This window comes from Chiloscyllium punctatum, chromosome 44, assembly GCF_047496795.1.
Source record: "Chiloscyllium punctatum isolate Juve2018m chromosome 44, sChiPun1.3, whole genome shotgun sequence".
NCBI lineage: Eukaryota > Metazoa > Chordata > Chondrichthyes > Orectolobiformes > Hemiscylliidae > Chiloscyllium > Chiloscyllium punctatum.
Window position 1 is genome coordinate 60,216,587 of NC_092782.1, and position 18,858 is coordinate 60,235,444.

The window sequence follows — 18,858 nt, forward strand, 5'->3', positions numbered from 1 at the left end:
AACCCTGGCAGCATCCTTGTGAATCTTTTCTGAACCCTTTCAAGTTTCACAACATCTTTTCAATAGGAAGGAGACCAGAATTGCACGCAATATTCCAAAGTGGCCTAACCAATATCCTGTACAGCCGCAACATGACCTCCTAACTCCTGTACTCAATACTCTGACCAATAAAGGAAAGCATACCAAACGCCTTCTTCACTATCCTGTCTACCTGTGACTCAACTTTCGAGGAGCTATGAACCTGCACGCCAAGGTCTCTTTGTTCAGCAACACTCCCTAGGACCTTACCATGTTCCCCCATAATGAGTACTCTTTGCAATTGTCATCAATCGTCAGGTCTGGGGCAAAAGGCAACATTGCAAAGTTCATGGATGGTATGATACATAGCGAAAGAGTAGACATGAAGAATCTAGTTAGAGGATGGTGGAATGGGCAATAATGTGGCCAAAGAGTGTGTTGCTGGAAAAGCACAACAGGTCAGGCAGCATTCAAGGAGCAGGAGAATTGATGTTTCGAGCATTACCCCTTCATCAGGAATGATGCTTGTGAGCTGTGGGGTTAGAGACATAAATGAGAGAGGGGTGGGGCTGGTGGGAAGGTAGATTGAGAGTGCGATAGGTAGGTGAAGGTGATAGGTCTGAGAGAAGGCTGGAGCAGGATAGGTGGGAAGGTAGGACGGATCAAGAGCGTGGTGCCGAGTTGGAAGGTTTGATCTGGGATAAGGTGGGGGGAGGGGAAATGAGGAAACTGGTGAAATCCACATTGATCCCATGTGGTTAGAGGTTCCCAAGGTGTAAGATGGGAATAACATGGCCAGTGGGATTCAGTGCACAGAAGTGTAACTTTGGAAGAACAAATATGGAAAAGCAGTAAACTACAAACGCTTGATTTTAAAAAGTTCAAATGAGCAGAGTGATCTTGGTGTCCATATTGCCAAGTACTTAAAGCTTAAAAGAAATGTTGATAATGTAGAATACTCGTAGATAAAGAAGAGAGTGGTCCTAAGGGAACAGTACTAAACTGGCCAAGGCCAATTATATCAAAATTAGGCAGGAGCTAGGAAATGTGGATTGGACACAGCTATTTGAAGGGAAGTCCACATTTGAGATGTGGGAGGCTTTCATAGATAGGTTAAAGATAGTGCTGGATAGGCATGTCCCGTTGAAGGTAAAGGATAGGAAAGGAAAGATTCATGAACCGTGGATGACAGGAGAAATTGTATGACTAGCCAAGAGGAAAAGGGAAGCGTACATATGATCTAGGCAGCTAAGAACAGAACGGACTCTGGAGGAATATCGGGGACAAGTCTTAAAGAAGGAATCAAGCGGGCTAAAAGGGGTCATGAAATAGCTTTAGCGAGCAGAATTAAGGAAAATCCCAAATCATTTTATTCTTATATAAGAAGCAAGTGGGTAACTAGAGAAAGGATTGGTCCACTGAAAGATAATGAAGGAAGGCTGTGTGTCGAACCTGAGAGAATGGGTGAGATTCTGAATGATTACTTTGCATCAGTGTTCACTGAGGAGAGGAACATGATGAATCTTGAGATTAGAGATAGAAGTTTGATTGGACTGGATCACGTTGACATAAGTAGGGAAGATGTGTTGGGTAGGCTAGATGTTATTAAGGTGGACAAATCCCCAGGACCGGATGGGATCTATCCCAGGATGCTGAGGGAGGCGAGAGAGGAAATTGCTGGGGCCCTGACAGACATCTTTGTGGCATCCTTAAATACAGGTGAGGTGCCGGAGGACTGGAAGGTTGCTCATGTTGTCCCCCTGTACAAGAAGGGTAGTAGGGACATTCCGGGCAACTACAGACCAGTGAGCCTGACGTCGGTGGTGGGGAAGTTGCTGGAGAGGCTACTGAGAGATAGGATCTACTGATATTTAGAAAAGAATGAACTTATCAGTGATAGGCAACATGGTGGGGGAGATCGTGCCTTACCAGCTTAATAGAGTTTTTTGAGGAAGTGACCAAGTTGATAGATGAAGGAAGGACTGTTGATGTCATATACATGGACTCTAGTGAGGTGTTTGATAAGGGTCCCCATTGTAGACTAATGGAGAAAGTGCAGTCACATGGTGTGCAGGATGTTCTAGCTAGGTGGATAAAGAACTGATTGAGTAACAGGAGACACAGAGTAGTAGTTGAAGGGAGTTTCTCAAAATGGAGAAAGGTGACCAGTGGTGTTTCACAGGGATCAGTGTTGGGGCCACTGTTGGTATGATCAGCAAGTTTGCAGATGACATGAAGATTGGTGGAGTAGCAGAAACCATAAGGGACTGTCAAAGAATACAGGAAGATATAGATAGACTGGAGAGTTGGGCGGAAAAGTGGCAGATGGCTCTCAATCCAGACAAATGTGAGGTGATGCATTTGGGTAAGTCTAATTCTAGAGCGAATTATACAATGAATGGAATATCCTTGGGAAAAGTTGATGGGCAGAGAGATCTGGGAGTGCAGGTCCATTGTACCCTGAAGGTTGCTACACACATGGATAGAGTGGTCAAGAAGGCGTATAGTATGCTTGCCTTCGTTGGACAGGGTATTGAGTATAAGAGCTGGCAGGTCATGTTAAAATTGTACAAGACATTGGTTCGGCCACATTTAGAATACTGTATACAGTTCTGGTTGCCACTTTACCAAAAGGATGTGGACACTTTGGAGAGGGTGCAGAGAAGGTTTACGAGGATGTTGCCTGGTATGGAAGGTCTTAGTTATGAAGAGAGTTTGAGTAGGTTAGGATTGTTTTCATTAGAAAAAAGTAGATTGAGGGGGTACCTGATTGAGGTTTACAAAATCATGAAGGGTATAGACAGGGTGGATAGAGACAAGTTTTTTTCCCAGGGTGAAGGATTCAATAACGAGAAGTCATGCTTTCAAGGTGAGAGGTGAAAAGTTTAAGGGGGATACAGGCAGCAAGTACTTCACACAGAGGGAGGTGGGCATTTGGAACGCGTTGCCAGCAGAGGTGGTAGAGGCAGGCACGGTAGATTCATTTAAGATGCATCTGGACAGATGCATGAGTAGGTGGGGAGCAAAGGGATACAGATGTTTAGGAATTGGGAGACAGGTTTAGACAGTAGATTTGGATCGGCTCAGGCTTGGAGGGCCGAAGGGCCTGTTCCTGGGCTGTAAATTTTCTTTGTTCTTTGTTTTTGTTCTTTGTAATGGTCAAAACATATACATTACTTGGATTTATAATAAGAGGAATCGACTTTAAAAGCAAAGGGATCGCTTTGGAACTTTCTAACTCATCAGCTATCCCTCAGCTGGAATACCATTACTTAATAAAGGTTTTCAAAACGATGAGTGGTTTTGATGGAGTAAGTAGGTAATGAATGCGCTGAATAAAACCAGAAAGAACCACAGATGCTGTAAATCAGGAACCAAGGCAGAAATTGCTGGAAAAGCTCAGCAGATCTGGCAGCATCTGTGGAGAGAAATCAGAATTAATGTTTCAGGTTGAATGAGCCTTCCTCGGAACAGTCCCTCTTGTGAGTGGGTCAATAACCATGGGTCACGGATTCAAAACCCTTGGGAAAAGATCTAGTTGAGAATTCATTATCACTGGGCTGTGAGGATCTGAAATGCTTTTGAATAGGTAGTTGAAATGAACTTAAAAGCAAGTGGTATATTGGTTGAGAATGAGGAACTTACAGAGTGACAGGCAAAAGGTGTGCAGGGCTGCAGGACTGAATATAACTGCTCTTTCAAAAACCCAACTGAGAGCTCTCTTTCTGTGCTGTCAGTTTCTGAGATTGTAATGTTGCTGTCAGCCAAAAGCAATAGGCAACAGAAATGACAGGAGATAAACGTATTTTATGATTTTCTCCTTTATTTAAATTTGTTCTTCAGGCTATACCACATCTATTGCTCACAATTAATACTGAACCCATTAATTGTCAATCTCAAAAACAGTGAGCTGAGGGTCAATTTGCCTGCAATGGATATAAGGGAACTAGTTGGGTTATCATAACAATACAGTATTGTCACCTTCGCCTGACACCAGTCTGCAATTGCTTCATTATTGACTTTAATTTCATGACTTGCTACGAGCAGTTTTGAACTCTGCGCATAGCTGCTACATTGTTAGCACAGTGCCATAAACAGTCAACGATCAAATCTTATACCAATCTACTTTCCTGTGGTGAGGGCGCTGACTCACCTACGGGTTTGGCCTCTCAGGATGTGAAGTATTTTTCTATCATATAGCTTGGGTGAAGAACTCTCTGTTGTTTTTAAGTCATCTTAATCACTCAACACTTGTCTATAAAATTCATCTATTGGCCACACTCTACATGGTGTACATGGGAATTGATAGGATTTGATAAAGTTGGCACAGAAATACATCAAAGACTAATAAAGGAGCAGTTATCTGGTTACTACGTCTCCAAGCTTATTTGAATTGCATTCACTTGAGATGCATATCCAGTTATCTCATATTTAACACTTGAATTCCCTAAAACTAAAAGTCATGTCCCTAAAACTAAAAGTCAGCTATTATGAGGGGGCATAGCTTTAAATTAAGGGGTGGTAGGTATAGGACAGATGTTAGGGGTAGATTCTTTACTCAGCGAGTCGTGAGTTCATGGAATGCCCTGCCAGTAGCAGTGGTGGACTCTCCCTCTTTATGGGCATTTAAACGGGCATTGGATAGGCATATGGAGGATAGTGGGCTAGTGTAGGTTAGGTGGGCTTGGATCGGCGCAACATCGAGGGCCAAAGGGCCTGTACTGCGCTGTATTGTTCTAGGTACTAAAACATATGAATTAGATTATCACAAGACCCATAATGATTTGGACACTTCCAGCAAACCTCCTATCAACTTTCACAACATTAAGGTGAACCATCCTAATTCCTGTGAAGTATCCAGGTAACTCAAGTCCCTCTGCACTCAAACATTCCCATCATTCTTTTCAGCTTCATTGCAAACCGTTTCACCCTTCTTAAGGTGTGGTGCACTGAACTGGGCACGATAGACCAGTTGTGGGTGTATCATTGTTTTAGCAAGTTTCATCAGAACTTGGTTTTCTACGCTATGTTTCCATTTATAAAGTCAAGCATCCCAAATTTTTTAACCACTTTCTCAATCTGCATCACCACCTTCATAACCTTTGCTCATGTAGCTAAGTCTCTTTGTTGCTGCACCCCCTTTTACAGCTGTACCCTTAATTTTAGATTGTCTCTCCTTGTTCATCTGACCAAAAACCTATCACTTCACATTTCTCTGCATTAGCTTTCATTAGCCACTACCTTGCCTGAACTTTCCAAAAATCAGTCTGTGGACTGGGAGATAGTGAGAACTGTGGGTTCTGGGAAGTCCGTTGATAAAATGTGGAGCTGGAAAAAGCACAACAGGTTAAGCATCATCATCAGAGGAGGAGGGGAGTCGACTGATGAAGGGTCCCGATCTGAAACGTCAACCCTCCTGCTCCTCTGATGCTGCTTGACCTGCTGTGCTTTGTCCAGCTCCACACTTTATTGACCAGTCAGTCTGTATCCTCATGAAGTTCCACGATTTTCCTGACAATTCACGATACTTCCTTACATGCTATCTGCAATTTTCTAAACGTGCACTGTTTGACACACTTCTGGAAGGATTTTGAACATGCAATAGGCCTTTTCAAATTCAGAATTAATGAATGCCGTGTGGAGTCAGTATTTTATTTTGTCTCTCACTCGTTGGCACATGGGTAAAGACACAATTAGGGATATAAGAACAGCAGAAGACCACTCCAAACTCTTAAACATATTCTACTTTACAGTTGGATCTTTGGTGATTTAGCTCCAGGCTCCTGACATTCTTCCCTGACAAAAACATATCAATCTCAGATGAATGTTTACCTGCAGCTTGGTCTCATGGATTCGGCTTTCTTGAACTATGAACTCATTTCACGGAGATGATTGCATCATTAGTAAAATGAATACTAATTTTCTCTCAAATGAATTTGCAGAAACTGTAGAGAATAGGAAAATGTTTAACCTTTCATCCACAACAGTGATGTTCACATACACTTGCTCTGGTTAACAGGCTCATCCCTTTGTCCTGGCACTGTGTCAGTTACCTGATCATTCTCATGTGTCAGGTACAAAGCTATGCTGGGAGAAAGTGAGGACTGCAGATGCTGGAGATCAGAGCTGAAAAATATGTTGCTGGAAAAGCACAGCAGGTCAGGCAGCATCCAAGAAGCAGGAGAATCGACGTTTCGGGCATAAGCCCTTCTTCAGGAATCCTGAAGAAGGGCTGATGCCCGAATCGTCGATTCTCCTGCTCCTTGGATGCTGCCTGACCTGCTGCGCTTTTCCAGCAACACATTTTTCAACAAAGCTATGCTGTTGTAATTACTCAAGTTCATTATGGATAATTAATGATGCCACACATTAGTACCTAAACTGCAATATACTTGAATACCTGTTGAAAATCATTTCTGTTAGAATTAAGAAATATTTTAGGTTAAAAACATGAATTGTGTACATTCAAATTTATAAGTTGATCTTTACAATTTGCTTGGCAAAGGAAGGCAACTGTATCTTAGCTGTTAGTGAAGCCTGTTTGAGCTGTGTTTGACAGCACCTGTGAAATCCTTCACTCTGTGAGGTTTCAATGAATGTTGATCGGGGATTATTGACCATTGCATTTCTGGTTGCTCTTCTCTTTAAATTGATTCTCATTGTTTGCTTTCCTAGCTCCAGAAGTGCTGGCGCAGAAACCCTATAGCAAAGCCGTGGACTGCTGGTCTATTGGAGTCATTTCTTACATCCTGTGAGTATACCCTCTCCTACAGCAATGTTATCGATGCGAATTCAGAACAACCAATGTCAGTCACATGTGCCCGTGATGTCTTTAGTTCTGTTGTTTGCTGCGAACACACTGTGACAGGTACCATAAAAACTCTTTGAGGTCAAACTAAGTTTCCCAAGAGTTGCTGGCAAGATTTCTGAATTTAGTACATTGGAATCATTAGAAATGTGAAGTGATACAATTTGGGAAGCAGAAGAAAAGGAATCAATGTAAAGATTACAATTCTAACTGCCAAGAGTGGAAGATTAGATTAGATTCCCTACAGTGTGGAAACAGGCCCTTCAGCCCAACAGGTCCACACCGACCTCTGAACCCACCCAGAACTATTTCCTCTGACTAGTGCACCTAACACTAGGGGCAATTTAGCCTGGCCAATTCATCTGACCTGCACAGGGCCTGGACAATGTGTACATGAATTGTTGAAGGTGAGAAGCCAGATTAAGAAAGTGATTCATAAGGTCACTGGGATCCTGGACTTTTCAAATAGAGACATTGAATACAAGAGGAAGTTATGATAAACCTTCATAAGATACTAAATAAAAACAAAAAGAACCATGGATTCTGGAAATCAGAAACACAAACCAAAAATGCTGGAAAAGCTCAGCAAGTCTGGCAGCATCTGTGAAGAGAAATCAGTGTTAACATTTCGGGTCCGGTGATCCTTCCTCAGAACTGCCAATGTGAACAGCTTTTCTCTATTTACTCTGGTGGGCACCTCAAAATTACAGACTCCTCTATCCTCACAATGCCCTCTCCTCTGGGAAGATCAGCCTCTATTTGTCCAATCGATCCACACAACTGAAGCCCGTCACTCCGAGGCCATTCTCGTAGAGCTGAGGTTCTGAGTGAGGAAGGGTCACCTGACCCGAAACGTTAACTCTGATTTCTCTCCACAGATGCTGTCAGACCTGCTGAGCTTTTCCAGCAATTTCTGTTTTTTGTTTCATCAAACATTAACTTGGCCTCAACTTTGGAGCATTGAACGTTCAGAAGGATGTGAAACTTTACATGAGAGTGTGAAAAGTCTCGATGAGAATGACTCTAGGGTTGAGGGATTTCAATTGTGTGGATCGAAGGCAGGGGCTGATGCTTCCAGAGCGGATGGAATTGAGAGGACAGAATTATGAGGTGCTATCAGAGTAGGTAGAGAGAAACTGTTCACATTGGCTGAAGATTGCAAACAAGAAAACAACAAATTCTGGTGACTGGCAAAAAAAGTGCAACATGTGGAAAAACATTTCAAAATAAGGAGTGGATAGGATCTGGAATGCACAGAGTGCGGTGGAAGCACATTCAGCTGTGGCTTTCCAAAAGAAATTAGACATTTATCTTCAGGGCTACAGGGAAAAGGTCAAGGGGCTTGGATAGTTTGGTTCCTCAAGCAGAGAGCCAGCAGAAACACAATGGTCCAAATGCCCTCCTGTCCTGTTACATTTCTATGATTAGTTATTTGGCATTTTCATAATTCTTCAAAACAACTCAAGTCCAAAATATTATTACTGACAGAAAACTACTACGGCTTCCAGTTTATATCACACAATCCCAGAGAATCTAATGTCAGAAAGGATGGTTGTAAAAGTGAAATAGTTTTTGGCTTGTGTTGCTAAATAATGCTAATAGCTGCTCATATTTCTGTCATGATTTGGAGATGCCGGTGTTGGACTGGGGTGTACAAAGTTGAAAATCACTCAACACCAGGTTATAGTCCAACAGATTTAATTGGAAGCACACTAGCTTTCGGAGCGTCGCTCCTTCATTGGGTAATAGTGGAGGGCTCAATCCTAACACAGAATTTATAGCAAAAAATTTACAGTGTGATGTAACTGAAATTATACATTGAAAAATTGATTGTCTGTTGAGTCTTTCGTCTCGTACCTTTTATGAGCTCAGAGCATTCTGATACACTTTGCAATTGATAAAATACTTTTGATCTTCAGTCTCAGGGAGCATGGCAGTCAGTTTGCATACAGTAAGCTCCCACAAACAACAACTATCCAATAACGACCAGATCATTTGTTTTTGTAATGTTGACTGAAAGGTAGATAATGGGCAGGCCCAGTGAGAATTTGGAATGCTGTGCTAGTTTTATTCCTCAAATATTATAGGGCTATCAATGTCTTTGGAAAAACCAAATGAAAATAATAACCAATTCTAGGGCTTTTTGTTGACTGAAGCAGTTGGGTCTTTTCATTTGGTAAATGTAAGCCTCACTATTTTCAAACAAAGGTATTATATTAATAAAGGCATTAATATTTGTCACGCTGAGTGGTTTATTTAGGATGGATAGTGATTGTTGAGTATCTATGTGTGAAAGAGGTTAGAAGTTCCTGGAAAAACTCAGCATGTCTGGCAGCATCTTGGACAGAAATCAGAGTTCGTGTTTCAGATCCAGTGACCCTTCTCCAGAACTTCAGACTTGCTGTGTTTTTCCAGCAATTTCTGTGTCTGTCTCTGATTTTCGGCATCTGCAGTTCTTTCGGTTTTACGGTTAATATAAGGAAATACTTCACTTCATTGAAAGGAATATTTGTGCCACAAAATTCCAGTCTATGGCTATCTCCAACAAGAGAGAATATAACAACCACTCCTTGACATTCAATGATGTTACCATCACTGAATCCTCCACTAACAACATCCTGGGGGTTTACTAGTGACTAAAAACTCAACTGAACCCATCATATAAACACAGTGGCAATTAGACCAGGTCAGGGGCCAGGAATCCAGTAACGAGTAACTCACCTCCTGACTCCCCAGAGCTTGTCCACCATCTACAAGGCACAACTCAGGGCTGTGACAGAATATTCTCCACTTACCTGGACAACACTCAAGTCCACAACCACCTGATGAAGGAACAGCGCTCCGAAAGCTAGTGCTTCCATATGAACCTGTTGGACTATAACCTGCTGTTGGGTGATTTTTAACTTTGAACACCTGCACCTCTAAATCAATACTCAAGAAGCTTGACACCATCCCAGACAAAGCTGCCCACTTGATTGACACCACATCCACAAGCATCTGCTCCCATCACCACTGATGGTCAGTAGCAGAAGTGTGTGCTATCCATAAGATGCACTGCAGAAATTCACCATCGATCCTTAGACAGGATCCTCCAAACCCAAAATTACTTCTATTTAGAAGAACAAAGACAACAGATAGATGGAAACACTACCTCCTGAAAACTCTCCCCATCCAGCCAGAGACATCCACATCCCCTAAGTGAATATAAAAAGGAAGCTGTTATCCAGGGCGTGGTGAAAATGAATGTTCTGCTGCCCCCTCTCGATTGTTCTATCAAGGTGAATAACATTCCTCTGTAATAGAGGTCAGAGGTTGCTAACAGTAATGAAAATATACCTTCCTTTGAAACTTCATTGTTTAAACCAGCTTCAGAAAGAGAGTCGCATTGCTGGTCTCAGGTATGTTCATGTTCGTCATTCCACAAACTGTGATCTAAATAACAGACGAAACATGTTTCAGAGATTGAGTAACCTCCTGCAGTTCCGAAGGGGATGAGTTGATATTATCGATGACAGACGTATGACATTTGATTCTTTAAATCAAAGTGAGACTCAGCACAGAGGGTGGCTCTGACACGAAAATACAGTTTATTTAACAGAGTTGTTAAGATGGTCAGAGAGGGTTTATCAGACCACAGGCCATTGATTATCTGATTTGCTATCACAGTTTGTTACACACTAAAAAGGAGTCCTGGGGAGAGATAAGAAAGTACTGGAGAGGGTTCAACTTAGGCAGTGTCACTGGGAGGAGCAGAGAGGACCCTGTGACAGTGTCACTGAGAGGAGGGGGTGGGGACCCTGTGACAGTCAGTGCCACTGAGGGGAGGGGTTGGGGACCCTGTGACAGTGTCACTGAGAGGAGGGGTTGGGGACCCTGTGACAGTCAGTGTCACTGAAGGGAAGGGGGGGCCCTGTGACAGTGTCACTAAGTGGAGGGGGGGGGAACCCTGTGACGGTGTCACTGAGGGGGGGGCCCTATGATGGTGTCACTGAGGGGAGGGAGTGAGGACCCTGTGACAGTGTCACTGAGTGGGGGGGGGACCCTGTGACGATGTAACTGAGGGGATGGGGAACCTGTGACGGTGTCACTGAGGGGAGGGGGGGACCCTGTGACAGTCAGTGTCACTGAGAGGAGGGGGTGGGGACCCTGTGACAGTGTCACTGAGGGAAGGGGGTGGGACCCTGTGACGGAGTAGCTGATGGGAGGGGGTGGGGACCCAGTGATGGTGTCACTGAGACGAGAGGGTGGGGACCCTGTGACAGTGTCACATGAGTGGAGGGGGGAGTGAGATGAGGACCCTCCAGATAAAAGGGCAGTGCAGTGGTAGACCTGAGTGAGACTCGGTACCTAAACAAGTGTAAGATTTCTTTTATCTCTCCCTCAGCAGGAGCAAGGGCACAATAAAGGAAAGGCTCCACATTCTGTTTTGTTCAGGTGTGTCTGGGATTGTGTTGGGTTTGTCAAACCTGTACTTTCTACATTGTGCACAGAGTGGGAAATCACAGTGTCTCCTGGTGGTCTAGATGAGTAGGGGAGCTGCGTCCTTCTGGCTGCAGTCAATGACTGAAGGATGGAAGGAATTGACAGCTCAGCATTCCCGGTGATAAGGTATTCAGGCAAGACTGGAAGGGTTTGGAAGAGAGGGATTACAATATTCATCAAAGAATCAATTGTAAATCTTTTCAAGTTTAACAACATCTTTTTTATAGAAGGGAGACCAGAATTACATGTAATATTCCAAAAGTTGCCTAACCAATGTCCTGTACAGCCACACATTTTTTTTAGATTAGATTACTTACAGTGTGGGAACAGGCCCTTCGGCCCAACAAGTCCACACCGACCCTCCGAACAGCAACCCACCCATACCCATTCCCCTACATTTACCCCTTCACCTAACACTACAGGCAATTTAGCATGGCCAATTCATCTAACCTGCTCATTTTTGGACTGTGGGAGGAAACCGGAGCACCTGGAGGAAAACCATGCAGACACAGGGAGAACGTGCAAACTCCACACAGACAGTTGCCTGAGGCAGGAACATGACCTCCCAACTCCTATACTCAATGCTCAGACCAATAAAGGCAACCTTACTCTTGGAAGTATCATTAAACAAGGGTACATATTAAATATTAAACATATGGGTAAAGTGAAAAATAGGACCCAAACAGTCAGGGAGAGATACAGGGTCAAATGTGTTATCAAAGTTAGAGGAGCATAAAAATAATAAGGCAGGAATAGTTGGGGATTTTAACTACCCAAATGTTAACTGAGACAGTTTCAGTGATAGGGAGGGAGTAGACTTCTTAAACCGCAGCCAGATGAACTTTTTTTAACCAGTATGGAGAAAGCCCAATGAGAGAGGGGGCAGTTGTAATGTTCAAAAATGAGCCGAGGCAGTTGGAAGGTGTATCAGTCGGGGAGATATAGTGACCATAACTCAGTTAGACTTAGGATAGCTGTGGAAACGAATAGGGATTGACCAGGAAGAAAAGTTCTAAAATGGCTGATTTTATGAAGACACGATGCAATTTAGCCTGAGTGGACTGGGAACAGTTACTTGCGGATAGAACATTGTCTGAACAGTGAGAGGCATTCAAGGAGGAAATAGTGCGAGTGCCGGACAGATGTGTTCCTGTAAAGACATAGAGTGAGCCAAGGCTGGAGAATCCAGGATGCTGAGAGATATAAATGTTAGGACTAAGAAAAACAGAGACGTTTATGGCAGATATCAAGAGCTCCGTGCTGCAGTATCACTGGAGGAGTATAAAAACATGGGCATGAATTTAAAAAGAAAATTAAGAAAGCAAAGAGAGTACATGAGAAAGCACTAGCAGATAGAATAAAGGAAAACCCACAAGGATTTTTAAAAATATTTAATGTGCAAGGGAATAACTAGGAAAATAATAGGCTGTTTAGGCACCACAGCGATCATCTGTCTGTCCTCTGGTCTTCACAATGAAAAAGATGGCACAGTTATAGATATCAGGGTGGTGGACACTGACATATTAGAAGAAATTAAGGGAGAGAGAGAAAGGAGGGACTAACAGTAAACCAATTAGATTAGATTCCCTACAGTGTGGAAACAGGCCTTTCAGCCCAACAAGTCCACACCGAACCTTCAAAGAGTAACCCATACCCCTCTGACTAATGCACCTAACACTATGGATAATTCAGCATGGCCAATTCACCTAACCTGCACATCTTTGGACTGTGGGAGGAAACCAGAGCACCCAAAGGAAACCCACGCAGACACAGGGAGAATGTGAAAACTCCACACAGACAGCTGCCCAAGGCTGGAATCAAACCTGGAACCCTGCTGCAATGAGGCAGCAGTGCTAACCACTGAGCCACCGTGCCATCCAGGTTGAGATATATCCCAGGCCTTTTTGTGAGGCAAGGGACGAGATGCCAAGAGGCAGTGGCAGAAATTTTCCAAACGTCACTGACCACAGAGGAGGGGCCGGAGGACTGGAGAACAGCTGACATTGTCCCATTCTTAAAAAAGGGAGGAAGGGATAGACTAGGAAATTGTGGGCCATTCAGTCCAACCTTGATTGTGGGGTAGTCATTAGAAAGAATTCTGAAGGACAGAATATGTCTGCACTTAAAGAGACACTGATTAATCAGGATAGTCAACATGGCTTTGTTAAGGGATGGTTATATCTGACAAATTTAATCACACTTTGGAGGTAGTAACCAGGAGTGTTGATGTGGGTAATGCATTTGATGTCATCTACGTGGGCTTTAGCAAGTCTTTTGATAAGATCCCTCATTGCAAACTAGTTAAAGAAAGTAAGAATCCATGTGGTCCCAGGGTAAACTGGCATTTAGATCCAAAATTGGCAGACAGGCAGAAAGCAGAGGGAGATGGTCGAGAGATGTTTCTGTGAACTGCAACTGTAATCTGCAGGAGGATTTTTCACACCCAGCAGAGATTTTCCTGCACATCCAAACACCTCATCTACTGTGTCCGTTGCTCTCAGTGTGGTCACCTCTACATCGGGAGACAGGGCACCAACTCACAGATCCACATCAATCAACTCCACCACCCTGTGGCTGACCACTTCAATTCCCCCTCCCACTCCGCCAAGGACATGCAAGTTCGGGGCCTCCTCCACCGCCAAATCCTAGCCACCCGCCGACTGCAGGAAGAATCCTTCATCTTCCGCCTTGGAACCCTTCAACCACATGGCATCAACATAGACTTCACTAGTTTCCAAATCTCCCCTCCTCCCACGTCATCCCAGATCCAACCTTCCAACTCGGCACCGCCCTCTTGACCTGTCCTATCTGTCCATCTTCCTTCCCAACTATCCGCTCCACCCTCTCCTCCGACCTAACACCATCACCCCCCAGCTGCATCTACCTATCACCTTCCCAGCTGCCTTCTCCCCACACACACCTTCTATTTATCTCTCAGCCCCCTTTCCCACTCCCCACACACTTGATGAAGGGCATATGTCCAAAACATTGATTCTCCTCGTCGAATGCTCCCTGACCTGCTGTGCTTTTCCAGCACCATACTTTTTGACTCTGACTCTCCAGCATTTGCAGTCCTCACTCTCTCCTGGTCAGCTGGGCAGGACAGTTGAAAATTGCATTGAGCCAGGAAGAGTATGAAGGAAAGAGGTTTGTGAGGACTAACAGGGCGGGGGTTTGTACTGGGAAAAGCCGGGGAACCTTGCTGTGTGTATCCACAGATCCCAGGCAGCAGAGAAAGTGGATAAATGGTTAAGGAGGCATCTGGGATACTTGCCTTTATTAGCCGAGACATGGAATACAAGAGCAGAAAGGATTTGCTGGAAATGTATAAAATCCTGGTTAGGCCTAACTGGAGTACTGTGTGCAGTTTTGGTCACCACATTATCAGAAAGACTAGAAAGGGTGCAGAGGAGATTCACCAGGATGTTGACTGGACTGAAGGGCTGAGCTATGAGGAAATATCAGATAGCTGGGTCGTTATCCTTAGAACAGCGAAGGTTGAGAGGGGACCTGTTGGAGGTGAGGGACATAGATAGGATGGATAGGAAGGCAGTTTTTCCATGAATAGAGGGGTCAGTAAAGAAGATCAGAGATTTAAGGGAAAGAGATGGAAGCTCAGAGGGGAGTTGGGGAGAATTGTTCTCACTGAAAGAGTTATCATCAGTAATCCCTCACAGACGATTCTCTTCCCCTCTCAGGGTGAGTCTATAGGCAGCTGTTCAGACCGATGCACCTACCACACGCTGTATTACATAAGGGACTCAGAGGGCAGTTGAAATCTGAAATGCACTGCTTGAAACATTTCAGCAGTATTTAGATATTCACTTGAATTTTGGGGCACTGGTTGTGCTGCGCTTGCCATCTGCTACTGTTCGTCTGGCACTGAGAGACATAAAGACATCCGAAAGCTGCTGTTCAGTGTCTTTGAACATCATAAAATGGACGCCAAAGAACTCCTGCCTATGCTTAGCATAATTGTTGTCCCTAAATGCATGTTTAGAAGAAGCACAAATATACTGGTCATGTTCATCAATGAGACTAAGGTTGTTCCTATTTTCTGGGGTCGTCTTTAATATTACATCAAATGATAAACTGTATTTATAGTTTTCAGTTTGCTGTGTGCTATGTTGAACACAGAAAGCATCATTAATCCTCTCACCCTATGGAGTAACAAGGGCCCCAGATGGTTTATAACCAAAGTCTATTCTTTTGCAATCAAACTGGGGAACTTAACCCCAGGGTGTAATAAAAACTCACGAGTAAAACTGGAATCTGCTCTTAACTAAACTTAATACATTTGCTGCCATAAAATGCCATTGTAAAGTTGTGATGTCAGCATTGATCTGTCATTCATTAATAAAGCCTCCAATATTGACTCAGATTTTACAGTCCGTAATGAATGAAATGTACTTGTTATTGACCTGGACAAAAACTGCCAACAAAGATCTAACGATCTGTGAGGTGTGGATTTCCCTTTTACTTACATACATTTGAATTAGACACTGAGTCATAAGGCTCTTCAAGGATTCATCAACTGTGCTGACATTAAATAGGGTAAGCAGCCAGTTATATTGAAACCTTCTCACATACAGCAAACCAGCTGGTGTTAACTACTAAACCCCTTCACTTTTAATTTTACTTTTTGTATTGGACTGAAATATTAGAATCAACTGTTAAAAAGATATATTTATTTGGAGCAATTTAACATAGAGTCATACAGCACGGAAACAGACCCTTCAATCCAACCAGTCCAAACATAATCCCAAACTAATCTAGTCCCACCTGCCTGTTCCGGGGCCATATTCCTCCAAACTTTCCTATTCATTAACTTATCCATGTGTCTTTTAAACTTTGTAACTGTACCCGCATCCACCACTTGCTCAGAAATTGCATTCCAGACACAAACTGCCCTCTGTGTAAATGAAGTTGCCCCAAATCTCTCTCCTCTCACCTTAAAAATATGCCTCCTAGTCTTAAGTTTCCCCATCCTAGGGAAAAGGCACCTGCCATTAGCCCTATCTATACTCATTGTGATTTTATAAACCTCTGTAAGGTCACCTCTCAACCTTCAGTGAAAAATGTCCTAGGTATAAAATTTACTTTTTCAGGGCCACTAAGACTGTTTCGCAGTAATTATGAACTTATTACACAATTAAACATCCAGTTACAACTCATTTAACAGGCATAACTCTTGAAAGAGTTCTTGCAGCAAGATTAATAGAGAAACAGTTTATTTTCTGATCAGTTCAGTGATTTCTACTTGATTGCTCTAGAGAAGCCAAGAATCACTGATTTGTACCTTCTGTTTTTCTGCGTTTAACTTGTGCATGTGTGGGCTGCAGAGACTGATTGCAGAAATGTAATGGCTCCGAATGCTGACAGTTTCAGCATCATTACTACAGGAGGTTATGTTGAAAATCTCTGCGAGTTGGAATTTTTTTGCCAGAGTGGAGCAATAATATAATTTGTTCTGTTTTAATTCACTTGTGGGATGTGGGCGTTGATGTCTGGGCCCAGCATTTATTGCCCTCCCTAGTTGCCCCTTGAGAAGGTAGGGGTAAGCTGCCTTCTTGAACTGCTGCTGTCCATGTGCTGTAGGTAGACCCACAACACTATTAGGGACAGTTTATTAGTATTGAAATAACACCACAAAGGCTGGTATCCTGTCACCAATTCACACTTTATTTACACATGCATTGTACTTAACATGGTTCGGCTCCCTTTGAGCCAGCTCTCAGAGTGAACAGAATCCCTGACACTCCCGTTTATATCTGTCAGCCAGGGCTCCCTGATTGGACTAGATTAACAGCCTCAATCAGGGAACTCATATTCTATGAGGTCCACCTGGCTAACTTTGTTACAATCGCTACAAACATTCCTGTTTTGTTTGAGATTTTGCAGTGGCATTAATCTCTGCAATCCGTTTTTTAAAATGTCTACAATAATGTTTCATGGCTAGCGCAGTAGCAATTTATAATTCCCAGCATAAGCATCACCAAGGCATGAGATGATGCTATCCCCAGCTCTGTTGAGTTCCCAATTTCAGTTATAGGGCTGTAAAAAAACAGCAGGGAGAACAGAGCAGTACTGGATGCCACTGCCATGGATAAAGATGAGGGAGAATGGAAACTTCCCTTCCCTTCCTTGCTTCCAGTAATCAGCACATTTTTGAAAAGGAAGATATCTCTGTTTCCTATCCCCTGAACATGAATGTGGTCAAATTGAAAATCAGCAGCAAGTTTTTGTGGGTTTAAATGAAGGGGATTATTTATTCTTGCTCCCATCCTGAAAGTCTAAAAGTGTGTGATTCACTTGGCATACACACATACATTCGAGAATGAATGCAGTTAAAGAGAATAACTTTTACAAGTTTCCAACAACAGGAAAGTTCACAATGAATGTGTTTGGATTGTCCTGAGGAAACAGTGCATTGTGGGCCATGTGAAGAGGCTGTTTCAGTCTCAGAAGATGGTCTCAATGGGTTCACTAGTCAAAGTCATAAATCAGTATTATTGCAGAAGTTTCTTCCAGAGATGGATTTTCAACAGGTCATGGAATTAGTCGTGGTTTTACAGGAGATTTTCTTTTCACTTGAAAAGGAAGAGGCTTGGGGACATTTAAGATACTGCAGCTTAAAAAGGCAGATATAACTATCTTTGGAGCTTTTGTACACAGATTGACTGATTACAGTCTGGCTCATAAGCGATTAAGATTCATTAATTGCAGTGAGTTCCCATCACAGAATCAATACTTGTGTTGTCCACCCAGAATGATGTGAAGACAGAAGCCACGGCTCTGTTATTGAGAACAGATGGTGCCCATTCACACCTACTTCTCTAAAACAAAGAACTGCAGATGCTGGAAATCTGTGACAAAAACAGAAATTGCTGGAGAAACTCAGCAGGTCAGCCATTATCTTTGGAGAGAGAAAGCAGTTAACATTTCAAGTCCAGTGACCCTTCTTCAGAACATCTAATTGTGATTTGACTGGTTTCTCTACAATTATTATTGCTAATCTCCAAGCTTAGAGACAGTAAGTAAATGTGTCCATAGATTTGGGGTTTTGGTAGGTACCTCAAACAGTATAAAGTATGAATTCAATAGATGGTTTTTGTCATTACCCATCCAATCAAATGGCTCCCTAACCCATGGTAATTCAATTGGGGACTTTATAGAGTCATAGAGATGTACAGCATGGAAATAGACCCTTCGGTCCAACCTGTCCATGCCGACCAGATATCCCAACCCAATCTAGCCCCACCTGCCAGCACCCGGCCCATATCCCTCCAAACCCTTCCTATTCATATACCCATCCAAATGCCTCTTAAATGTTGCAATTGTACCAGCCTCCACCACACCTTCTGGCAGCTCATTCCATACACGTACCCTCTGCGTGAAACAGTTGTCCCTTAGGTCTCTTTCATATCTTTCCCCTCTCACCTTAAACCTGTGCCCTCTAGTTCTGGACTCCCCCACCCCAGGGAAAAGACTTTGTCTATCCTATCCATGCCCCTCATAATTTTGTAAACCTCTATACGGTCACCCCTCAG

The 18,858-nt window shown here is 43.2% G+C and overlaps 1 protein-coding gene across 2 annotated transcripts in view; it reads left to right on the plus strand.

Moving 5' to 3' along the window:
- The window catches only part of camk1da (calcium/calmodulin-dependent protein kinase 1Da), a 433,544-nt gene that overhangs the window by 348,705 nt on the left and 65,981 nt on the right, over window positions 1–18,858 (plus strand). For both annotated transcript variants that reach the window (XM_072563033.1, XM_072563034.1), the window contains one exon: window positions 6,694–6,769. In XM_072563033.1, coding sequence (XP_072419134.1) covers window positions 6,694–6,769 — 76 coding nt within the window. The remainder of the gene's footprint in view (window positions 1–6,693; window positions 6,770–18,858) is intronic.